General features: G+C 48.6%; 1 protein-coding gene across 6 annotated transcripts in view; it reads right to left on the bottom strand.

Moving 5' to 3' along the window:
* Window positions 1-25799, bottom strand: part of ADAMTS16 (ADAM metallopeptidase with thrombospondin type 1 motif 16) — a 162724-nt gene that overhangs the window by 54803 nt on the left and 82122 nt on the right. For 4 of the 6 annotated variants that reach the window (XM_085001652.1, XM_085001654.1, XM_085001651.1 and 1 more), the window contains 7 exons: window positions 19449-19544; window positions 14646-14794; window positions 13100-13272; window positions 11168-11298; window positions 9164-9287; window positions 8519-8763; window positions 5975-6113 (listed from right to left, as the gene is read on the bottom strand). In XM_085001652.1, the coding sequence (XP_084857778.1) occupies window positions 5975-6113; window positions 8519-8763; window positions 9164-9287; window positions 11168-11298; window positions 13100-13272; window positions 14646-14794; window positions 19449-19544 (1057 nt within the window). The remainder of the gene's footprint in view (window positions 1-5974; window positions 6114-8518; window positions 8764-9163; window positions 9288-11167; window positions 11299-13099; window positions 13273-14645; window positions 14795-19448; window positions 19545-25799) is intronic. The other 2 variants (XR_014830766.1, XR_014830765.1) reach the window with 1 other exon arrangement.

Here is a 25799-nt window from a genome sequence, read left to right on the forward strand (position 1 = left end):
GGTTCGTCACCCCTGCCTGGAGCCACGAGAACAGTGTCATTTTACTCCCCTCTGGCTTTAAGAGTTTAGTAACCTAAACGGTCCAGTTTCTGAAGCAAAAGCTCTAACATCAACAGAAAAGAAGAGAAGCTGACATTCACTTGGCCAGACTAAGCGTTAGGCCTTCAGGGTGGTGGGCAGTTGCGCATCCTTCACGGAACCCTGCTGATGACTTTATCATCCCCACTTTGCAGACAGGCTCACCGAGGCATGAAAGACTTAAAGAGCTCCTAAGGTCACAAGTCTGAAAGAGACGGGGCCAGGACACGATCCCTGACCCTCTGGGCCAGACCCCACCTTGCCTGTTCTAGCCCTGGCATGATGGGTCGCCTTCTGGCCTGGACTTTCTAGCCAACCTAACATGCGCGTGTGGACACTGTAACCTCTTGTTCGAGTTTTGTTTGAGAAGGAAAGGGATTCAGAACATTTTTCTGTTTCAGAACTCTCACATCCTGGGGACCACTTCTCAAGCTCTGTTTTGATGGGAGCGAGGGGAAGGCGGGAGGCGAGGAACTTGAATTTTGAGCCATGGAAGCCCCTTTCAGGGGCTGCTCCCCGCCACACATCCAGGAGCAGAAGGCCTCGAGGCACAAGGCAGCCCCGGGGAAGCCACCATGGAGGGTGACAGCGGGCAGACCATTTCTGTATGTAGACTTTTGCATATTCACAAATCCCAAAGTGGTTGAGATCCCGCATTCATCCATCCAACAAATACACACTCAGTCCCCGGGATGTGCCACACACTGAGGACATGGCAGCTAATAACAAACAGCAAACTTCGCCAACCAACCGCTACCCCAGACCATCCCAGCACTGTCCCAGAACCCAACCCAGAGAGAGGACGCGGCGACGTGCACACACACCAGGTACAACAGGGCCGTGGAGGCAAATCCAGGCTAGGAGCGAGAGAGGGATGCTGCTTTGGAGTGGCGGGGACCACAGCCTGCTGCGTGCTGCGAAGACCCCCGAGGGCTGACTGCTGGTGAGCAGAGCACAGCAAAGGCTCCCTAGAGGTGCAGGGGACACTGGCTGACGAAAAGCCCTTCCTCAGACCCGGGACATGTTCGGGACACTGGGAAAGCTTATAGAAATGAAACCGCAAAAAAAAAAAAAAAAAAAAAAAAAAGAAAAGAAAAGATTTAGGAGTTCCCGGCGTGGCGCAGTGGTTAACGAATCTGACTAGGAACCATGAGGTTGCAGGTTCGATCCTTGCCCTTGCTCAATGGGTTAACCATCCGGCGTTGCCGTGAGCTGTGGTATAGGTCGCAGACGCGGCTCGGATCCCACGTTGCTGTGGCTGTGGTGTAGGCTGGCAGCTACAGCTCCGATTGGACCCCTAGCCTGGGAACCTCCATATGCCACAGGAGCGGCCCAAGAAATGGCAAAAAGACAAAAAAAAAAAAAAAAAAGAAAAGAAAAGATTTAAAAAAAAAAAAAAAAAGAAATGAAACCGGGGCAGAAAAGAATCGAAGCAAAGAAAGGGGAAAAGAATCCAGGTGTTGGAAGGATGAGCTGTGAGGACGCGTGGTACGATTCTTTCCCCTGGAGGGTCCGTGGACAGACTGACTTGGGAGCCCACACAAAAGGTGTCCTTTCACTCATACCTTTGCCACTGGCCTCCATCTCTGCATTTTCCCAAGGAGAAATGCACTGGATGTTTCAGTGCCTTTCCACCGAGGTTAAGTCAGATGAGAATGACGTGCTGAAGCCAAGGAAGGGCATCGGGTCAGCATTCTTACCAGCCTTGGGCTGGGCCCACAGGCTGGGCTTCTCAGGCTGCAGGTGTCCGCCCTCTATCACTGACCCACATGGATGCATGCATGAAACGTTGCAAGGCAGGGGCTCGCTGGGTAGACCACCGGTGCCCAAATCCTAGACTATTAAAATCGACATGGCCATTCTCTTAACTGTAGGGGGTCCTTAGCGACATAAGAGGAGACGGCAGACGTCGCCATCCCAGGAGGAAGCCCCCCGGGCATCGAAGTAGACCCTGAGCAGGTTGGGAGGTAATTTCTACGGATCTGAGGATGGGGAAACGCTCCCGGCTCTGGATGGCAGGTCAAGTCAGAGCGTTTCCCCAAAGCAAGAGTTTCACGGGGACGCCGCCCGGGGACACGAGGCACTGTGCTTTATCCCACGTTGAAATGGTCAGGGATCTAAAAACTCAGCAATGCGCTGAGGGCTGATGAATTTGGAATTCAAAGCGGTTGGTCGGTGGTAGGGATGCTAGAGATTTTAATTTACAATTAACTTCCCAATAAAAAAAATAATAGAGAAGCGAAGCCCTTAAATGTTTCTTTGTTTTCTTGCATCTAAAGAGGCTGGGAAAATAAAGAAAGATGCAGATAGCCACAGGCCCACTCATCCCACTCATATTTAGGGTTTCCCGGTTCAATTTTACAGTAGGTTTTAGATAATTATGTTTTCTGATGCGTTTCCTGGGAACGAGGCCTCCCCAGCCATCGAGCTGAACATTTACAAAGACTCAGGTACCATGTCTACGAGTGAGAGCACATCTGTCAAGCAATTTCTCAACTGTGCGTCAGAAAGAAAAAGCACACAGTTCCCAGGAATGTTAGAAATGAAGCTGGCCCATCTAAAATGATCCATAGTAATAGATACGACAGGAGATGCATATAAGATTCCGAGAGTGAAGTAGAGAGGCAGAGAGAATAATCCTTTAACCGGGAAGAGCCCAACGCTGACCCCCGGCCGTGGAAGGTGCTGAGTAAAATAAGTGATGTGCTCAGGCTCAGTCTTGCTCTTTTTACAGAAACCAGCTCTGGCCAGCTCTTGGGGAATCATTTTCAAATCTTCCTATGTTGCCAAAGTCTCTGGATGAGGAATATTCCGTCGCAAAGATTGCGATCTCGAGGTTTGCAGTAACTCTAATGAGAGAATGAATTCCAGCTGTTGCTGTAAGCCTTCCCTCCTTTTGCAAAGGAAGAGAAACTAATCAGTTAAGCAAAATGACACAGAAAACTGGAAAATACTCCAGAAACAGAGCATGTGTTTTCTTGAGACGCGTGCTCCATCTCTCAAGCAAATGACAGACACCGACGCTTGTGCACTGAAGGACCCTGAACGTGGAGGACGGAGGACGACTCCAGGAAAGCGGAGTGGGCCCTTAACCCACTGAGCCACAACGGGAACTCCTCAAGGCTTTTTCCTATAAAGTACCAATGACTTCTTTCATCATCCAGTCCAGAGACACAGGGAGTTAAGCAAAGGTTCCTATATTTGCCCCACGTGGTTTAAAGAAGTTTGAGGCTCAGATTGAAACCCACAAACATCTTCTGACCCAACAGTGAATGACTGAATGAATGAAGGAATGGTTTCATATCAGCAAAGCAAGGGCTGGGCTGTTAATGTATAATTTTGTCCCATGTTCTAAACCGAACCACTAAACGATTTTAAAGTTTAAGTCTGCAGATAGAAATATCTATAGACGGTGATGAGGGCGTTCCTGGAAAAGTATTAGGGGAACTTGATTTACGAGGCAGTTTTAAGATTTGTCTGTCTGAAGATCTCTGCGACTGGGATAAATATTGCCACTTGAAAGGACATTGTCCCCAGACACTGCGTGATGTACGCTGGAGAGAATAAACACCACTACGAGCCACGTCTGAAGAAGCCTTTCCAATGCAGAGGCAAATCAGAGGTTTGTAATTCATTACTACCTTTTTTTTTTTTGTCCTTTTAGGGCTGCACCGGCGGCATATGGAAGCTCCCAGGCTAGGGGTCGAATCGGAGCTGGAGTTGCTGGTCTACACCTCAGCCACAGCAATGTGGGATCCAAGCCGCATCTGCGACCTACACCACAGCGCAGGGCAATGCCGGGTCCTTAACGCACTGAGCGAGGCCAGGGGTCGCACCTGAGTCCTCATGGATACTAGCTGAATTCATACCACTGAGCCATCATGGGCATTCCTGGAGGGCTTTATGATTTAATGGTTATTTCCATCCAACATTATTGGATCATCCTAAGCAGGCACAGCTAAAACCCAGCAGGCCCAGTGTGGGCCATGGAGGCCGAGGGGATGGTTACAAGACGGGGAGGGAAATAGCAAGGATGAGAGATGAATTTTCCCAGGTCCCAGGCCGAGGTGCCCACGAGCGTGGTTCTGTTCTACTTTGTTGCCGAGTGGCCTCAAAGGACAGCTCACGGGTGCCCGTCACCAGGCAGGATGCCCACAGGCTTCTCAGCCGCCGTTAGAGCCATTTACCTGCTCTCCGCCTGTGCAGATGGGGATTTTATTTTTCCTTAGAAAGCGCTTACTGTCGGCATTTAAATATGATTTAAATGTTTTATTCTTAGTTTATAATGGGAGGGGTTAACATGTGCTGAGTACACAGAGTTCACTTTTCAGATTTTTTTTCTACATCTTTGCCTTCATTTTCTACGTCTTATTTACTTAGAGCAACTATTAAAAAGGCCTCGAGTCACTTTCTGTCTTCCTTATGCACCTGTTATATCCTTACTTTGCGCAAGGTTCATGTGTATATCACTGGCTGTTACTTAACTACATATGCTGTCTAAACTAATTTCTTAACTACTAAAGCCTGGAATACACAAAGCTGAAATCTATTCATCCATATGGAAACCTGCCCTTTTTTTTTTTTTTGGTCTTTTTTAGGGCTGCATCTGCGGCATATGGAGGTTCCCAGGCCAGGGGTTAATCGGAGCTGTAGCCGCCAGTCCATGCCAGAGCAACAGCAATGCCAGATCTGAGCTGCATCTGCGACCTACGCCACAGCTCATGGCAACACCAGATCCTTAACCCCCTGAGTAAGGCCAGGGAGCAAACCCAAAACCTCATGGATCCTAGTCGGATTTGTTTCTGCTGTGCCACAACGGGAACTCGAAACTTGCCTATTTTTAAAATATCAGACAGAACTTAGTATTCTGTTTCTAAATTTGCAAGGATTCCACCCTTTACCAGATAGTTCTTACTGGCTCAAGCTAAAAGTATTCCTCTAGTGAACTAGCTCCATCAATTTAGTTATAGGCTTAAAATTCTCCTGGTAGTAAGATGACAAAGCTGTCTATTATCATACGAAATTCTTCTTTTTGACAGGTCTCTTGTCATTTTCACAGCGACTTTCATAAAATTCTTATACTTTCTGAATGAATTTAAATTTATGACCTTAGAGCAAATTTCTGTCCAATAAATTTTTTGAACAAGACCATTTGATACCCATCACTTTATATCACTATAGTTTCCATGAAGTTTCTATTTCTCATCATCAACATGAAACACATAATAATTTGAACGATGCTCATTGGGATAATCACTAATAACAAAATAACCCTTCAGAAATCTTCAACTCGATGAAAAGCAGACGTCCGTTCACTAAACCACCTCCTTAAGATCACATGCTTACACAGGTGAATGAGAGAGGGTAGCTCAGGCTTTCAAGTGACCTTCTGCAGCACTGCTCTCTACGCTGCCTCTGGAAAGACTACGGCCCCTGCGGGTAGAAGCCCTGGGCTTCCCAGATGGACCTGATGAGAACTTTGGCAGAGCGATGGGGGCCAGGGCAGAGGGATGGGGACCAAGGCAGAGCGATGGGGACCAGGGCGGAGCGGTGGGGACCAGGGCGGAGCGGTGGGGACCAGGGCAGAGCGATGGGGGCCAGGGCGGAGCGATGGGGGCCAGGGCGGAGCGATGGGGGCCAGGGCAAAGTGATGAGAACCTGTCCAGGGTGATGAGGACCAGGGCGGAGTGGTGGGGACCAGAGAAGAGTGATGGGGACCAGGGTGGAGCGGTGGGGGCCAGGGCAGAGCGATGGGGATGAGGGTAGTGTGATGAGGACTGGTCCAGGGTGATGAGGACCAGGGAAATGTGGTGAAGACCAGGTGAGTGTGCCCCATGGCCTGAAGGTGCCCCCCGCCCCGAGCCCATCACCAGGAGAGCTGTGGGAAGTGACCTACCCCCTCCGCAGGAGACGGAGCACTCCGAGCGGATGGTGGCCCATGTGTAGCTGGGCTGGGCACGGAGCTTCTTCTCACTCCCCAGCCTCGGCACCGAGTATTCCCAGGCAATGCCGGGGTTCCTCCCCTGGAACAGCAGCTACAAAATCGGAAAAGGGAGAAGTGAAACGAGCCCAAGTGGATCCAGTACATAGAAGCTAATGTGTTTATTTGTTTTAAACTACTTGAAACATGAGTATTAGCAACAGAGATTATGATGATAAAATAAGCACGGTCCACCCTTCAAAATTTACATTCACTTTCTAAATGGAAATAAACTAGACTCAAGGACATGTACAAAAACATATAGACGCTTGTCTCTTTTGCCTTCCATTTCGTGTTCCCTCCCTAGCCTTCAACGGAACAAGAGCCTTTGCTTCTTTCCCTCAGTGTGTTTTTGTTTGTTTGTTTTGTCTTTTTGCCTTTTTCTCAGGCCACTCCCGTGGCATATCGAGGTTCCCAGGCTAGGGGTTGAATCGGAGCTGTAGCCACTGGCCTACACCAGAGTCACAGCAACGCGGGATCCGAGCCGCGTCTGCAACCTACACCACAGCTCACAGCAACGCCGTATCTTTAACCCACTGAGCAAGGCCAGGGATCGGACTCGCAACCTCATGGTTCCTAGTCGGATTTGTTAATCACCGCACCACGAGGGGAACTCCTCCCTTGGTGTTTTCAAGGGAGCCCCACCGGTCCCCTCCATCAGAGCAAATCAGAAAGCAATACCTAAAAGGCGCCTTCACATGTCCTAGCAGGCTCCGAACACCCCAAAACAGCTAAGTGGGTCTCATCCGTGCAGCATCACAGCTAAGTCTGAGTCCTTCCTCCTGTGCAGGTGCCTTTTGCCTACTGACACGAACTTCGCAGCTGCAGAAGATCTCTCACCAGTACAGACGATCTGACAGGTGAGCATCCTGTGCTCACACTGCGCACACGGAATTGCATTTGGACTCGTCACCTCCGAGCTGGAAACCCAGCCACATGGACCAGTTCCCTTTTTCCTCCAAACAGAGTCCCATCCCGAGCTTGGCGAGAGGTTATTTTTTTTATTGAAACCTCATTGTTAGCCTGTTGATGGAAAACCCATCTCTGAGCCTTGGAGCCCTCGCTGGTCCTTGGTGTGAGGTCCCAGTGGATAAAGTCACCGGGCCTTCCCTGACTCCCCGGCACCACGGTCCCTCCTTGGCAACACAGCTCCAGTCTAGTCGGGAAGATGCTGTGGACAGGTGTGAGCCCCGGACAGGTGGCTGCACTGCACGGCCGTTGTGCCACTCCGTCGCCTGACGGACGCCCTGAGGCTCTGTGACCCTAATTGTTTCAGAAACAGTTCCCAATAAGCCTGGATCACTTTCAGCCCTGACCCATCTCTCTCTCTTTCTCCATGAGTATTAAAGCTAAAGCCTAAGATGCTGAGAGAGAAATAACCAAGGCAAGAATTCAGGGTGCATACGTTTACAGAGGGGCGGAGGAGGAAGCTCAAGGCCAGGACGGGGGTGGAGGTGGACACGTGGAGAAGAGGCAGCTCCCGAGAAGATACGAGGACGACGGGGTGGGGCTGCGAGGCCTGGAGAGCGGGTGGCGGGCATCTGGCTGGTTCTGACACCTGCACTCCTAGGTGTGGGCTGAGAGGGCAATTTTTTAACTAAGTCTGTCCTTTAAATGTGCACAGAAATATCAAAAGTAAGGAATTAGCATGTCTGCTGCCTATTGTCTCCATTTGCCCAGTCCCACGGGGACAAATTACATTGTCGCAAGATGCCCGACTGGCTCTCATGAGCCTCTGCAGCCTCTGGTAGGACACAGGCGTGGGAGGGGAGTGTGTGGCCACCTGCCAGGCCCTGGGCCCCTGTGAGGGGTTCTCATCTCCCATTTCCACAGGACCCAGAGGAACGCTGATGCCACCCCAACTGCACAGACACAGCCACCCACAGTGGCTGCTTCTCACGGCCGCAGAGCTCACAGGAGAGAAGCAGACTCTGGTCAAAGGTGACTGGTAATGATGCAAAAACGGGAGCTGCATGAGACGTGTAATTACAAACCTCGGAGTTCCCGCCATGGCTCAGCGGTTCACGAACCCAACTAGCATCCACAAGGACAGGGGTTTGATCCCTGGCCTCGCTGAGTGGGTTAAGGATCCAGTGCTGCGGTGAGCTATGGTGTAGGTCTCAGAGGTGGCTCAGACCCCGTGTTGCTGTGGCTGTGGTATAGGCTGGTGGCTGCAGCTCCGATTCAACCCCTAACCTGGGAACCTCCATATGCTGTGGGTGCGGCCCTAAAAGACCAAAACCAAAACCAAAACCAAATCTCATCATCACCTAGTAATGAAAGATGATCAAAATAAGTCCACCGCCCATTCAGTCTGCGTATTGATTAGTCTTGATGCTGAGACACTATCTAACCACAAACAATTTTTCTGTATGTGCAAAGTTACGCCGACAGCCTTGAACCTGCAAACACACCCCCAGACCCCAAACCTAAGCCCTAAACCCAGAGGCGGGCGTCTACCTCCACGATGAGCGTCTCGTTGGTCGGTCCAGGGGAGGTCAAAGTCTCGGGCTCCTTGTAGGACCGCCTGTAGTTGAAGGAGCTTCCTGAAAACTTGTACCGGCCGGGCCAGTCCACCATCCAGTGTCCGTTCAGGTAGTATTTTTTGAGAGTATTTCGTACAGAAATATAGGAGGTAGATACGTTCACTTCGTAGATGCGAATGCTCCGGGCTCCAGCAGGGATGGAGACAACCTGATAATACTCTGGAGCAAGGAAATGGGGGAGCAGAATGAGGCGCTTCATCCAGGAGGGCCAAGGCGAATCCCTAAGGACCTCTGGTTCCCCAGCACCAAACCCTGAGAATCAGAATTTGGAACCTGGAGATCTGGTTTGGCAGTCAAGGTCCCTGAGTCCTACAAATGACTTAAAAAATTGGAGCAGAGCGATTGTAATGCTCCCTGTTTCTAAGAATCATTTTCATTGAAATAACCTAGCAACCCCTTCCCATCACAACAGGAGGTCTGAGAAGCAAAGCAGGCCAGGAGTCCGGGTAGGGCTCTGAGGCTCGCCTGCTGTTTCCACGACACCCCCGTCCGGCCTTCCCACCAAGCAGATGCATTTCAATCTGCCCAGCCCTGCGGGCAGCGCGGGTGGCGGACTCACGGTTGGTGCGATGCTGCTTGGCGTAGAGGCCCTTGTGCATCGTGCAGCTGGAGTTATTCCCTCGGCACACACCACAGGAGTCCTCCACGGCGTCGGATCCCAGGACGTTGTCACATCCCACCCTCTGCGGCACCCACCAGGTCACGTGTCATTCATGCAAGAAAAGACAACAGGAGCGACGTCACGAACCTCCTCCCAGGGTCTGGACAGTTTCACCAACATAGGCGAGGTAACAAATGTTTATTGGATACCCAGTATGTGCCCTGTGAGGCTGGAATTCTACACTTCCATCCAAAGGAGGAGACCTTCGCGTGGCCAACGAGCTGTCCTCATTGGCATGGCTGCAGGACTGTCCTAGCGTGAGCCCTGAGTTTCTCGGGTTGTGACATTCAGACCCACGGAAAGCGCTCAGCACAAGATGACAAGCCGTGCGGCCCCACGAGGGCCCACTAGATGCCCCTCGTGCTTTGGAATCACCCTGGGCAGAGGCAGAGAAGGAGCACCGGCCACAGGGGATCGTTCCCAGCAGTGACTTAGGTCAAGGGCGCATCCGGGGACGGTCTTAGAATTTTAGCAGCTCTTTCTAATTTCAGTGGCACTGGCTAGGTTTACCTCCCCTAACAAAGAATGCGGGGTTGATAGGGAAAAATCCCCTCGGGAATGAAGTGCCTGGAGTCCACGAGCCCTTGTTTGAAATCCTCGGGCCAGATGCATCTCAGAACTCAGTGTTTTTTTGGATCGTAGGAAGGTAATTCGCAATAGCATTGAGAGTCCCAGCAGGACCTGGGCAGCAGTGGTGTTTCTAAAATGCACCTGTCTCCACACTGAGCGGGACAAACACAGCTGACAGTCTCACGGCAACTCCAGGCAGTTTCGCCACCAAGTAGGTTCAGGTCAGCCAAGTGCACGTTCCCCTGCACAGGTCTTTGAATTTCAGAAGTACAGGTGAGGGACTGCGACACTGTGTCACTGAGAATGCGTAGAACAGTGATGTATTTAACACACCCACCAGTGAGCAGGCACAGTGGGTGGAGATTTGAGCATCTGAAAGCTAAGAGATCTGCAAGTGTCTGCCCTTCCGTCTAATCTTCCTGCACTGAGACGATTACACGGAGGATCTCAGCGGATGTCGCAGCTTTACTGCGGTCAAGGCCGTTCACCTTGGAGGACATCAGGCCTGGGGCCAGGTCTTTGGACTCCACTGAAGAACAAGCTGAGTAAGCCATTTATCACTGCATGTAACACCCTCCCCTTGCCGACAATAAATGTCTCACTTCTGGGCAAGGCGACCAGCTCAGGGCTTCGTGTGCGCCCAGCCAGCCGCCCACCCTTTGCAGCCCCAGTCCTCAGTCCCCGGCCAACAGAAGTGAGGCGGCCGATCCTGCGGAGACCCCACGAGAGATGCAAAGTGCCCTCTGCTCTCGGCCGTCCCTGTCTTCAGTTACTCTGATGCCACCGCCCCGCTCCTGCGGTCTCATCCTGTGACCCAGCTCCTCCCCAACTCCAGCGCCTTCCACGGGGACAGGAGGATAAAACCCCAACTCCTCGTGCTGGCAGAAAAAGGCCCTTTGAGAGCGGCAGCCCTCCGTCACCCCCCTCGGCGTCCCCCAGCCCCGCCTGCCCCCGGTACTCTGACCCCTGATCCGGTTCCTAGCAGCCCGAGGTTTCCTGTATCTCTGGGTTCCCCTCCCCGCTCTGCCCCACACCCTCCTCCGACACCTGCTTTCGGAGCTGGCTGCCGCCCCAGGAGCCCTGCAAACCTCCCAGGTCCACATCTAAGAAAGCAGCAGGCGCTCTCTCTCCCTGGGCTCCGCACGCACCCCCCATGGTCCCAGGCCACCGCGTGTCTACATGTGCGTCCACCTAGCTTTCTGCCCCCTGGGCTGTGACTCGGGGGGAAAGGGGGTATTTCAAAGGTCTGGTCTCTCTAGCCCCTGGCAGGAGGCCTGGCACAAAGCGGACTGTCGGGAGATGTTTGTTGAACGAATGAACGATCATTATTACCTCACATATCCCATCTATACAAACATTACGGCTATCCTCCGAGCATGGAGTCCCATCTTTGACTTTATTTGACAAAGAAAAGAAGAAATCAAATCCTTCTGCGATACAGTAGAGTTTGCATAAGTCCTGATCTTAAAAAGAAATACACACACAAACACAAATAAGAGAGATACTTAAGCTCTGATCATTTTTTTGCTCTAAATTTTAGACTTTTTTTTTCTTTTTTGCCCATAAAATCATTCCCACAAAATAATACATTGCACAGACATTTTTTAAAAAAATTGTCTCTTTAGGCTTGGCTTTTCCCCTTCAATTTTTGATCATGTTTTAAAAGCTTCACTACTAATTTTTACTCTACTGTGTCCTTTATTGGTCCTTGTTCTGTACGTAGCTGTTGGCACATAGTAGGCATTCAATAAACATTTGTTGACTTGAACTACAACTATTTCACTAGTATAAAACTATTCTTTATAGAAAGGCAAAAAGTCACTACCATTTTGCAGCAATACACAAAATTCTTCCAAATAACACATTAATATGATGATTACATAATCACAAGATTCCTTGATAGCTAGTGCAGTTACTAGAAATGCATACTATTTTTTAAATCTAAAAAGGGAAGACTCTTGGATGGAAGACTCCAGAAAGCATTGTTTTTTCATAAATATAATGGATTGTCAAAAAAGACTGATGCAGGGAGAATACAGGTCTCACTATACACTTAAAACTGGCAGGTCAAGTTCACTTCCGCTCCAGTAATCCCTTTCAAGGATTCATGATTTATGTGGCTAATATAAAACTTTTGCAGAAAGTTTTGTTCCTCCGTTCTCTTCTTGGTAAAGAATGGAACAGCTGACAATAAAACTCTGTCTTCCTTAGGGGTTTTCACGGGCCCAAGACGCACCGACAAATATTTTCTTTATTGTGCAGGATAAGAGACCCAACAGAACAAGTCTAAGAATCAAATTTAATATCCGCTTTTCCATGATTAATGAATTTATTTGCTGAAAACTAGCAAAGTCAGGAAAAGCACACTTATTTTTTGTCACTGGTTTTTCAAAATGCTTTGTCCACTTTTCTCCTATTTGTTTCTCACTGGCTTAATTTTCTGGGTTTAGGAATAAAAACCCAACCCAGAAAAGGCTTTGTGTAAAATGGCTAAACTTGTGCCTCCAGAGTTTTCTAATTTCATACACCTCTCACCATGAAAATATTATATGTATCTATATTGGGGCAATGAGAGAAAATGCCAGGTGAAATGGCCCCACTTACGTATTTCTCAAGTGTTTGCTGGGCAATATTCTCATTTCAAAGAATGAGATGATACTGTGTTCTTTGAATTTATTCCTACATTGTACTTGTGGAGCCACCAAATGCAAGCTATTTGTAATCATAAGGATAATACATATGTCTCCCCAGCTGGAGAGTGAAATCTTACATACAGTACAAATAAACTTCGTGGTTTATAAGTTGTAGATCAAACCTTTCAAATACAGTATGTTATCTGATGTTCCAAAAGACATGGGCATCTTTCTTTCATTTTCTGGCAGTTTTAAGTGTCCAGTGGGTGGCATGCTCATAGCCATATCACCACTGGCTACCGTGATTTGTAATTAAAAAAGAATAGTTTCATTATCAAGAAATCATTTAGTTGAGCGTTTTATCACTTCTTTGAAGATGTTATGGTCTTGTGCACAGGCACAAGCTGTCTCGCTGGCTTTTTTCTGAGCACACAGCTGGTCAGGTTTAGATAAGATGCCAGCGGCCTTGAGGCGGGCAGAATCAAACTAACAACCAAAAAAGAATTCGCGACCTTGGCCTCGCAGAGCAATATCGGGTCTCTCTGGACCCACACTAGCCACCATGCAGTTCTTTCAAGAGCAAAGACAACGAGGTACAGGCTATCGCCGGCTCGCGGGATTTGAGATTTACCTTCCACGTGGGTGTACGGTTTCCACTTGTAGCGCCATCCTCGGAACCGTTTGCTATTGTACTCGGCGCACTGCACCGCACGGAAGTCAACGCTGTCGCGGGGACATTTCTGACTGTTGCAAAGCTTCAGCGTCCGCGTGGAGCCCACGCAAAACTTCCCTCCATGCGATGGACTGGAATGTACACTGCACCGTTAGAAACCGTACCTCTCCAGGGCGACTTAGCCCTCCCTTGAAATGAGGCTTCTTGGAGAGAGGGACCAGGTGATGCCCAGATACCGTCACCCAGTAAGCAAAGTGCAGTTCTAAGAAGTCTCTGGCACTTTCTTACATATTAACGATATAGGTGTTATTTGGAAGAACAGGTGGGAACCTGGGAATCTGAGTTTGCGAGTTTTTGCGCATCTCTCTGCAGGAGGCAGGCTGAGCACTGCTGTTCTCTGGATGCTATAAAGGGGAGTCGGCTAAGGGGGAGCAGCTGATGGAAGCCAGAACTAAGATGGAAATTCAACCACTTCCTCTCCAGATGGAGACGTCTCTCCATTCCCAGCTTGTTTGCGACACAGCCAGGACACCGGATGGGGACAGACAAGTGGTCAGCTTCCACTGTGTGGAAGGGACAGCAAACCCCCCTCTCATGCCCTCAAAGTCTCATGGACACACCAGGACGAGAGCACCCGATGTGGTCTCATGCGTTAAAGACAGGACTGAAGTGAATCACTCTACTTGTGTCTTGACAAAGTTAAACAGATAAAGGTGATAAAGGAGGATTAAAAGAATCCTCTCCACTGCATGGTGACTGCTTTTAGCATCCTTATCTCCAAAGAAGACATGATGAAACCATGTCTGTGAAGATATATACATCTGATGAAAAGCCATGATTTTTGGTTTTTCCACATGAAAAAAATTGTTCTTATTGATTCTTCCTTGTTTGTATTCTCTATACTTTTTTAAATTATTTCCTTCTTTTAGGCAGAACCTTGGCATTTCAAGTAAACTTGGTACAAATCCAGTCCCTGAATATCACGGCCAGGTCTGCTACTTTTGCTGTGGTTGGATAGTTAAGTTATATCAAAAAGACATCGTTGTACAAGAAATGCTTTAGGGCTTGCTTCCTTCCTTCTTTCCTTTCTCTTTCTCTCTCTCTCTCTCCCTTTTCTTCTTTGTTTCTTGGCTGTACCCACAGCATATGGAGGTTCCCAGGCTAGGGGTTGAATCAGAGCTACAGCTGCTGGCCTACACCACAGCCACAGCAACATGGGATTCAAGTCGCATCTATGACCTACACCTCAGCTCAAGGCAACCTCAGACCCTTAACCCGCTGCGCAGGGCCAGGGATCAAACCCCCATCCTCATGGATACTAGTCAGGTTCATTCCCGCTGAGCCACAGCGGGAGCTCCTTAAACGGCTTTCTGGCCTTGCATTCTTTTACCGTAATATGGGAAACACAGGATTGCTTTCACCGCACTCACGTCCACGTGCACATGCTGCCTAGAAGGTTCACAGCAGAGATGGCAGGTGGGGAGTGGGGAGGTGAGGCGCCCACCTGGGGTTTGTGCAGAGCCGGTCCCTGTGAGACACCCCTCCCCCGCAGGTCCTGGAGCAAGGGGACCAGGGCGACCAGTCCGACCAGTGGCCGTGGGTGGGCTTGGGGCCTTCGTCACCGTACTTCACACACTGGCCTCCGCGGCACCACTGAAAATTGAAAGAAAAAGGGGTTATGTAAACTGTGTGTCGATAGCGGATGGATCCGTATGAACGCCCCGGGGTGGGGAGTTGGGTGACACGGGCCAACACCAGCCCTCGGGGAGCACACAACACACACGCACTCACTGCTGCTTCTCTTTCCTTTCCAAACCCAGCCTCCTTCTGCAAACCCACGTAAAGGGATAACAGGCATCTTTGGACACCTGTCTCAGCCGCTGGAACGTAACAGGTGGCGTTTCGTCCTGCGGCGAGAACGTTCAGGCCAGCGGTTCAGTCTCCGGGACTGAAGGCCGATCTTCCTGGAGACAACGTGCTCTTCACACCTTGCTGGCGGAACAGACTGACCGGCAGGTGGAAAGGCCCAGCCGGAGGTTCCACGGGGCCCCGCACCTTGGCATTTCTGGCTCCTGAGCTCCGGGGCCAGGAGCCTGGGGTTAGAAGTGATGCGTGTCCGAGGCCACACGGCTTTCCGGGGTGATGAAACAGCCCACACAGAGCTCCCCCTGTCGCTGTGGGGCTGGAGACGCGCTCAGCTCCCCTTCCTCAAAAGAAGTACCCGTCGATGTTAATTCTGCTAATATTCACGTGGTTTCTTCACTCTCACCACACACGAAAGCTGCACAGGGTGTAGCTTCGTGCTCAATGGCAGTGGTTTTTCCACTGATGGATCCCCTCACTGGGCACAGCTGCATTCTGCCAGCAAAGTGTCGTGTAGGCGTCTATAAAAAATAATAGTTTTAGAAGAGCCAAACCAACCCATCCATGTGGAGGGGATTGCTGAAAACAGCTCAAGTTTCCCTGCAGTGCTGTGTCTACTGGATCCATTCTACTCGAGACACACAAAGTGCTGGTTTAAAGTCACTTGGTTACATCTTCCTCCATGGTCACGGTCAAGCCAATAACTTGACCTAAAGCCTAAGTGGAACCTGTTTAGGTTAGATTGTTTCATTTTGCCTTGGATATTTAAATGCGGCTTTATTAAAATTTGGTCTAGTTTTGTTTTTAAATACAGAAAAAGTTGACATTTTTTTCAAAATTTAGAGTTTATTTTTTTTTTTTACCTTTTATGTTTATTATTTTTTTTTAAGTTTGTTTCTGCTTTTTAGAGTCACACATGCAGCATATGGACATTCCCAAGTCAGGGGTTCAGTTGGAGCTGCAGCTGTGGGCCTACACAGCCATGGCCACACGGGATCCGAGCCACATCTGTGACCTACCCCACAGCTCATGGCGATCCTGGATCCTTAATCCACTGAGCGAGGCCAGGGTTTGAACCTGCATCCTCATGGATACTAGTCAGGTTCATTACCACTAAGCCACAAAGGGAACTCCCAAAGTTTTTTCATTAAATCGTAGATTTACAGCGTTGTGTCAATTTCTGCTGTACAGCATAGTGACCCAGTCACACACACACATATATACGTATACATACTTTTTCTCATATTATCTTCCATAAAGTTCTATCCCAAGAGACTGGATAGAGCTCCCTGGGCTGTAGAGCAGGACCTCATTGCCTCTCCATTCTCAGTGTAATTGTTTGCATCACCAGACTGACTTGTCCCAAAGGCCCACTTTAATGACACAGGCCAAGTGCCTTGCACCAAATGCCACATAATCACATCATGAGAACTGGTTTAATCTTACATTAGGAAAAAATGCTCAACATCCCTGATTATTAGAGAAATGCAAATCAAAACTACCGTGAGATACCACCTCACACCAGTCAGAATGGCCATCATTAATAAGTCCACAAATAACAAGTGCTGGAGGAACATGTTATGTGGAGAAAAGGGAACCCTACCGTACTGTTGGTGGGAATGTAAGCTGGTACAACCACTATGAAGAACAGTATGGAGGTATCTTAGAAAACTATACACAGAACTACCATATGACCCAGCAATCCCACTTTTGGGCATATATCCAGACAAAACTTTCTTTAAAAGAGACACATGCACCTGCACGTTCATTGCAGCGCTCTTCACAATAGCTAAGACATGGAAACAACCCAAATGTCCATCAACAGATGACTGGATTAGGAAGATGTGGTATACATGTACAATGGAATACTACTCACCCATAAAAAAGAATGACATAATGCCCTTTGCAGCAACATGGATGGAACTAGAGACTCTTATACTGAGTGAACCAAGTCAGAAAGAGAAAGATAAATGCCATATGATATCACTTATAACTGGAATCTAATATACAGCACAAATGAACGTTTCCACAGAAAAGAAAATCATAAACTTGGAGAATAGACTTGTGGCTGCCTAGGCGGAGAGGGAGGGAGTGGGAGGGATTGGGAGCTTGGGGTTAACGGATGCAAACTATTGCTCTTGGCATGGATTTACAATGAGATCCTGCTGCGTAGCTCTGAGAACTATGTCTAGATACTCACAATGCAATACAACAGTGGGAGGAAAACGTATGTATACATGTATGTGTAACTTGGTCCCCATGCTGTACAGCGGAAAAAAAATAAATTAATTAAAAAAGTCTTACATTAGGGATTCTTAAAGAACTGGCATCTGCCCTGGCGTGTATCCAGGCTGTGGTCCCGACCCCCCTGTTCTGGATCTCTCACAGCGTGGGCACAGAGGAGCCCAGCGTCCTTTGCCTGGAGTTCTGGGCTGGGCAGTGGGAGCTGCCATAGGCTCACCCTCCGGGTGCCTGTGAGGGTTGCATGTGTGCAGTGACCGAAGAACGGCGCTGGCCTCTAAGAAAGCTCTGACCACTAGTCAGGTTCCCCACCACACACGCCCACACAGAGCTCAGTGCTGGCAGCAGACGGATGGACACAGGTTCCCACCCGGGAGGAAGACACAGAAGCAGCACAGCTGTCGCACAGAACACGCCCATCGCGCTGGCGTGTCCCAAGGGGCTGGGACACTGGCGCCTGGCAACGCAGGCGTCTCAATCAATAAAGCGGACAGACCTCTGTGAACCAGGATACACAAAGACACATAACTAACACCAAAGGGAGCTCTGACACGAGCCTCTGATGCTGGTCCCACCGTGGCCACCGGGCGGCCACTTAGGGCTGTGTCACTTGTACGTGTCTATTCTGGCTCATGCTGTTCTAATTCTTTTCAATATGAAGGAAAGCATTCTATTTGGAAACACAGGAAAAAAGAACTGAAAATATCCCGAACACCAATTTAATTGTGCTTTCATGCTTTCAAGGTAAATAGACTGTAGCAAGAACACAAGGATAGCACTGCAGTTACAGTATCAGAGAAACAGGGAAAACGGCAGCGTTTAAAGAAGGCAGGATGCCTGGAGAGACACGCCTTGTCTGTACGAACCATCACCAAGGCAACACATAAGGGCTTCCGATCTTCCAAGAAACAGGCATCGTTTTGGGCGTTCCTGTCGTGGCTCATCAGAAAAGAATCTGACTAGCATTCATGAGGACACAGGTTCAATCCCTGGCCTCACTCAGTGGGTTAAGGATCCGGCCGGCATTGCTGTGAGCTGTGGTGCAGGTCACAGATGCGGCTTGGATCTGGCATTGCTGTGGCTGTGGTGTAGGCCTGCAGCTGTAGCTCCAATTTGACCCCCAGCCTGGGAACCTCCTTATGCTGCAGGTGCGGCCCTAAAAAGACAAAAGACAACAAACCAACAAACAAACCAACCTTTGAATCCTTTCTATCTGTACTCACATTTACATGTGTTTAGGGGGTGGTGTGTTTACCTCAGACTTTGAATGTACTAGCTCAGTGACTGTCAGGCCCACCTTTCTTTTTCATATTCATTGCAGCACTAAACAGTTACAATGCATGGAATGAAAGTGGTTACAGTGACAGTTTGGTCCCAATATGTTCCTATCTTTATAGACAGTCTTTTATATCCTGAAAAAATACAATCTCAGGTTACATCAAAAGGATTAAAATATTACTCTTGATTGTTAAGATAACTTATTTTTAAGGGGTGTATATTTTTTGGTCTCTTTTTTTAGGGCTGCACCCACCGCATATGGAGGTTCCCAGGCTAGGGGTCCAATCGGAGCTACAGCTGCCGACCTACGCCACAGCCACATCCATGCCAGATCCTTAACCCACTGAACGAGGCCAGGGATCGAACTTCCATCCTCATGGATACTAGTCAGATTTGTTTCCACTGAGCCACGACGGGAACTCCTTATTTTTAAGTTGACATGAGCGTCCCGTGGCTGTCTCCCAGTCAGTACCAGACTTGTTCTCTTGCATCTTTCCCCTTTTCCCCACGAGAGCATCTCTCTTTTTGTCACTGGAGCAACGACAGGTCAAAAGAGTCTCTTCCAGTTTTCAAATCGATGCTCTGTGGCTTTCGCGGAATGGCTTCATGCAGGTTCTTCACATTATTAAAAGATGGCCAAGAGTTTACATTTCTCCTGATCCAACAGATTCAGCCACCCTCTGTTGCCTAATATCTAGGTTTATCAATTCCAGATAGCTCATCAATGATATCAGCGGAAACGCGAGCAAGGGAGTCCCCTTCAGAGAATTAATATCAAGACACACCAGCCTGTTGACGCGGGTATAGACAGGCACACATATATGAGAAAGACAGCTTACAAAACACCAAGGCAAGAGCAGGAGAGACATGTGGGTTGAAAGATGGACATCTGACTATGGTCCAGGTGCCAGGATTAGCTTCTTACCATGTCATGCCCACACACAGTGCCTTCTGCTGCTGGCATAAACTTCGTCTCGCATTTCCTTCCAATCCGGTGGCACCACAGGGCTTTACAGATGTCCTAGAGGGAGAAAAGGGTCGCTAGCGTTACAAACAGTTACATATCACTGAAAAATTTAAGGGAAAAGACACTGATACAACCTAAAGCGGATGTCGACTGAGCAGTACGGGCACGTGAGAGAGGGAGGTCGCTGAACACGCGGGTCTGGACTTGGTGTCACTTACTTTATCCCTGAAACCCTATTTATTTATTTCTATTTACTCATCATAAACGTAACACAATTATACTTTCTAATTAAAAAAAGTAAACTACGCTTAATCCAGAGGTTGAAGAAAACTACAAAAACTTAAAATTAAGTAACGATAATCAATAATTCATTCCTGACCCTACCTTTCGCTAACCTCTCCAAGTCTGAATCCTCTCTTCCACGTTAAAGAGGGTTTTGAAACGTGCTGGCTTGTCCCCTCCATTCGTCTACCCACCCACCCATCCGCCATCCCCAAGTCTTTGATGACGGCCTAGAATGTGCCAGGTATCTTGCTGGCCAGGAGGTTCCATAAGAAATACGACCAGACCTACTCTCTCAAGAACAGTCCTGGAGGAGTAGATTTGCTCTAAATCTCCACATGGGTCACACAGGGGAGGCGCCCCTCCAAGGGCAGGGTGGGCTTGCCCCAAGGAGAAGAGGGCTCTGCCCGGAGGACCCGGGAAAGGAGTCAAGGAAATGGATGCTTGAACTTGAGGATGGCATTCAGGACAGGAAGAACAGGAGTTCCCATTGTGGCTCAGCAGTAACGACCCTGACTCGTATTCATGAGGACACGGGTTCGATCTCTGGCCTCGCTCACTGGGTGAAGGATCTGGCACTGCCGTGAGCTGTGGTGTAGTTTGTAGATGCAGTTCGGATCCTGCGTTACTGTGGCTGTGGTGTAGGTGGGCAGCTGGAGCTCCGATCTGACCCCTAGCCAGGGAACCTCCATAGGACGTGGGGGCAGCCCTAAAAAAATGGGAGGCAGGAATAAAGGGTTTGTGCAAAGGATGGAAGATGAGAAAGAAGAAATGCGTGTGCAGAGGAAGGAGGGCCTGTAGGGGTGCTATGTCCCTAACATAAACAAGATCTGAGGGCTACACACAATAATAGCCTCTCCACATGTAAGGAATTATTTTTTGCTCGTACATCCTTCTGAGCCCAAAGGATCTTTTTTTTTTTTTTTTTTTTTTTTTGTCTTTTTGCTATTTCTTGGGCTGCTCCCGCGGCATATGGAGGTTCCCAGGCTAGGGGTCCAATCGGAGCTGTAGCCGCCAGCCTACGCCAGAGCCACAGCAACGCGGGATCTGAGCCGCGTCTGCAACCTACACCACAGCTCACAGCAAGGCCGGATCCTTAACCCACTGAGCAAGCGCAGGAACCGAACCCGCAACCTCATGGTTCCTAGTCGGATTCGTTAACCACTGCGCCACGACGGGAACTCCCAAAGGAAGATCTCAATGAAGGGCAGACAGTGTGACTCTGAAACGACGGGACCTTCTGGAATGCTGGTGGTAGCTTCCACGGCATGTGATGCAAACACTTCTTAAATTATCTGCACAACTGTTCTGAATATTTGAACAAGAGCTGCGCTATTTCCCAGGACATTTCAGAGCTGCACCTCCTGGATGCTTTGTGCTGTAAAGAAAATGCAACGCAGCAAAACTTCCACATAGTTCTGCTTGAAAGACGGCAAAAACTCGGCATTCTTGATTTCATTCCCTGTTTCATTCCTTTCATGCTAAAGACGTGCTCCCACGAGGCTTTCTACACTGTGTGAGTGACCGCAGGAAAATGTCCCTTTTCATCATCTATAGTAATTCTACCCTCATAAAACTACTTCTCAAATCTCCTGCATACTTTTACTTATCACATATTTAAGAGTTAAGGTATCTGTTAATGACACAGCTTTATATCTTTTCTGCTTTTATATCTCTTTCACTAATAAGACAGCTTTTCAGAACATGGAATATTAAGAAGTACGCTGCCCTGGGACTCTGGGGTTAACAGATGCAAACGATTGCCTTTGGAATGGATGAGCAATGGGATTCTGCTGGGTAGCACTGGGAACTATATCTAGTCACTTACGATGGAGCCTGATCATGTGAGAAAAAGAATGTGTACATGGATGTGTGACTGGGTCACCTTGCTGTACAGTGGAAAATCGGCAGAACCCTGTAAACCAGCTATGGCAGAAAAAATAAAAATCATCAAAAAAAAAAAGATGTAGTCTGTCCAGGTTTTAATGTGGGTACCGATGAACTGCTTTACTTTTGAGGAATTCATAGTAAACGCCTATGGCTACAACCGCTGCACCATTACGGCTTCTTTTCTTGGCAGTCCTGCGGGATCGGAAAGTGCTCTTGGGGCAGAGGTATCACAGCGGTGGTTAGTCTTGGGACACTAGTGGGTATGCTGTGCTGGGGCCTCTGTTCTCATCAAGAAAGATGTTCAGAGATCAGAGGCATGAGAGGACCTCCAGGCATCCATAAAGCAGAGGCCTGGGGGTCCGTGAGTCCCCCCCGAAGACAAGTGGAAAGCTCCCTGTGCTTGTAGGGATGCCATCTCGACAGACCACCAGGGAGAATAATAAAGCGTCCTTGAAACTGGAGCTCACGGCCCAGGCCCTGTGTCTGGGTGGACCACAGGCAGAATCTGGACAGCGGAGCAGGGCAGGTGGGCCTGCCCCCTGAAAGGTGGTTCCCAGAGACCCAGGGCTTCAGGAGGCTGGGCGCACACACAGGTGACCACACAGATGGGTGAGGGAATGACAACTGCCAGGTGGATGTGAAAGCTGCGGCCACCCCGCGGTGAGGTCAGGGGGACGGACACGTGGTCCAGGGAGAGGGCGGGCTTCCGAGAGGTGTGGGCAGGGCCAGGCACATCCGGGTAGACAGAACCTGTATCCTTGCCCTGTGCCGCTGACTAGTGACTCGTCCCAGGGACTAAGTGAAGCAGTCGTAAGTCACATGCCCAACTCAGGGCCTGGGGCTGGCAGCCAACAAACTCCTGCACGTGTCCTTTCTCACTTCAAGGCAGTGAGGAGATGTGAGCACAGACCTGGCTCCCAGCCTGGGTTCACGACTGTGGCTGAAGGAGCCAGTGGTGCTACATCCTGGGACACTTGCAGAGATTATGCAAGATGATACCAAATAAATGATATTTTAAAATGTTAACCTATTTTCTAGGAGTTCATGTTGTGGCTTAGCGGTAATGAACCCGACTAGTCTCCATGAGGATGTGGGTTTGATCCCTGGCCTTGCTCAGTCGGTTAAGGATCCTGTGTTGCTGTGGCTGTGGTGTCGACTGGCAGCTGCAGCTCCAATTCCACCCCTAGCCAGGGAACTTCCATATGCTGGAGGTATGCCCTCAATAAATACATAAGATAACATGGTAAACTAATTTTCTATAACGGCCACCAGTACCTGGAATAGGGCTTAGCTCCTACCTGGCTTTCAGTAAACCCTTTCTGAGTTACTGAGCTTGTACCTCTGGGAACCTTGGACAGGATGAGCGGGACCTGCTGTAGAGTGAAACGAAAGCGCTCAGTGAATTAGAATCACCTAAGAGAACCTCAGCGGGCGGAAATACTACACCTAGGCTGCTATTCAAAGTATTTTTATGATATTCTCACGTTGCAGCTGTGGGGAACATTCTGCAGAATAAAGACATGCGGATGGAAAATGCTCTCGAAGGCAATGGTTTTAATGTTGCTGAGGGCAAAGCTCTCAAGCACGGGATGCGGGGGTCGGCCCACTACGAAAGCACATGACCCTAACCCAGTCTGAGCCCCGCTTCTGCCCTCTGCCTCATCCTGGAAACTGCTCAAGCCCCAATTCCAGGCCTCCAGGCAGAAATAATTCACTGAGTCACAAGAGCCTTGAAATATTTAATTCATGTTACTGTGTCCAACGTATCCCAAAGCGCTTGAGACCCTGGTGCCCTGTAGATGTAACTGCTGGCCATTTGCTAAAAATGTGGCATTCTATCTCAGAAAACAAAAATTCGAGTACATTAATGTTCATTTTATTATCTAAACAACCAAAACCTGATGAATCCCTCTCAGGTTTATCATACTTTGACTTAACTGCTAACTTCTGGACATAATGGACAATGGGTGTATTAAATGCAATATTATGGTTGTAGGTTATTACATTCTTAATAAAACTTCAGGGGCCTCTTGGAACAAAGATCCTATTAAATCATGGGTCTAGGGCCAGGACATTGCATTGTATAAGACCTGCTGGATGTGGGGGTGGGGGCCAGGTCGGGGGGCCGCTTTCAATTTACCAACAGTTCCCAGGATGCTAAGATGATCAAATTTCAAAGTAATTCTGGCAGCTTGCATCTCCGACGGCAGGGTCACGCCACCAGGCACTGTGGACATAGCAGGATAGGTACTTGATAAAGACACAGTGTTCGAAATAACTCATACTTGACTCGGGAAGAGGAGGGTTGAAGCCCACGTAGAGAGGTCACTTTGGGCTTTATCTTTGATGCTACTGAATACCCTGGCGCAAGCTCTCAGGTTCTATTTTATCCCATAATTTAGGAGCCATGTTCACAGAGACCCATTCCAGCAATACTGACTTAGTGAAGCTTCACATGGCAACCTAACACCCCGAGTAAAAGAAACATTTTCAGATGACTGGCTTGGGTTTAAGGTGGCATTTCCATGTCGGGAATACAGTGCCACCAGGTTCATTTCTCAAACTGTCAGTGTTAGTCTCTCCGAAAATACACACTGAAAATGCAAACACAAATGATGGCATAGTGGGAGGTATATAATTTATTGTAGTTATTTGTTTTTCAAGCAGTGGTATGCTTTTAGCACTAACTCTGGTTATCAATGTACAAGTCATCAGCGGATAAAGAAAGCCATGGCCGTATATGCACGCGGATCTATCCACCAGTGTGGAATCAGCCATGTAGACACACCAAAGGCACCACCATTTATCCAAGAGATAGATGCATGTGCATTTCATTATCTCGTAACTTTCCAAACTAAATAGCACACGGTACTTAAAAGAGGTTCAATCCTTACTAAAACATCATCCATCCACCTGTCACGCTGCTCAGCAAACTCTTACTGAGTAAGCCTAAGTGACAAGGGCTGGTTAGTTTCCTTGTCATTTATTATTTTATATTCTCCCAACAGAAAACGTCTAGATCCTTACATTTTAACCTAATAAAATAGACCCATTCTAATAAACTTTCAGTAGGAGCTCATTTAAAAAATTAAATTTTATAATTGAGAATGTCCTGAGATGCCTCAATTCATATGGAAAATAAAGAATCCAATTGCTACTCCATATGTAAAGCTGAAATTCAATATGCTAGAGATTCTGGCCACATAAGTAGAATTTAACTTATAAGAATAAAAACTGGGAGTTCCCGTGGTGGCGCAGTGGTTAACGAATCCGACTAGGAACCATGAGGGTGCGGGTTCGGTCCCTGCCCTTGCTCAGTGGGTTAATGATCCGGCGTTGCCGTGAGCTGTGGTGTAGGTTGCAGACATGGCTCGGATCCCGCATTGCTGTGGCTCTGGCGTAGGCTGGTGGCTACAGCTCCGATTAGACCCCTAGCCTGGGAACCTCCATATGCCGCGGGAGTGGCCCAAGAAATAGCAAAAAGAAAAAAAAAAAAAAAAAGAATAAAAACTTGTCAAACTTATTTCTATCGAAAAACAATTTTATATCATAGGGAATGAGCTCAGATTTTTTAGTTTAATGGATTTTTTTCCTGAAAGATATTCTCTCTACTGTTTACGATAACATAACTGGTACCAGGCTTGCTTTTCTACATGCAAAAACTATAAAACTGGGCAAAATATATGACCAATTTGCTTCAGACTCTTGCAATAGGCAACAAAGTCTGTAGCTCTCGAGAGAAGAGAAAGTGCTAAGGTGAGTGCCACCTCTGCCCAGCTCTCTGTCTGGGAAGATACTCTGAATTGGTACAGGGATGTGGCTCCGAGGCAGACAGAAGGATGGAGGATGCTGCCGCAACTCGGACTAAGTCGCTAGAATTAGTGGGAAGGAGACCTGAAAGGAAAAAGCTGCATTGACCTGGGAGCCCCAGTGGTTTCCATGGGGACTTCCTGCTGGTCCTTATCTGAGGGGTGAATGATGCGTGCACAGGGTGAGACTCCATGTGGCCTGGCAGAGGGCAGCCGCTTTGCGCCGACAGCTGATAAGGGCTGGAAGACAGAGGATGTGCAACGCTGGGAGACGGCAGTGTCTGGCCCACACGAAGTGGACAGACTCCAGGAGCATCCAGGGCATCCA

This window comes from Sus scrofa, chromosome 16 (genome assembly GCF_054392235.1).
Source record: "Sus scrofa isolate SSC_HxYL_T2T_F1_AM1 chromosome 16, Sscrofa_HxYL_maternal_Yorkshire_Landrace_v2.0, whole genome shotgun sequence".
In the NCBI taxonomy this organism is placed as follows: domain Eukaryota; kingdom Metazoa; phylum Chordata; class Mammalia; order Artiodactyla; family Suidae; genus Sus; species Sus scrofa.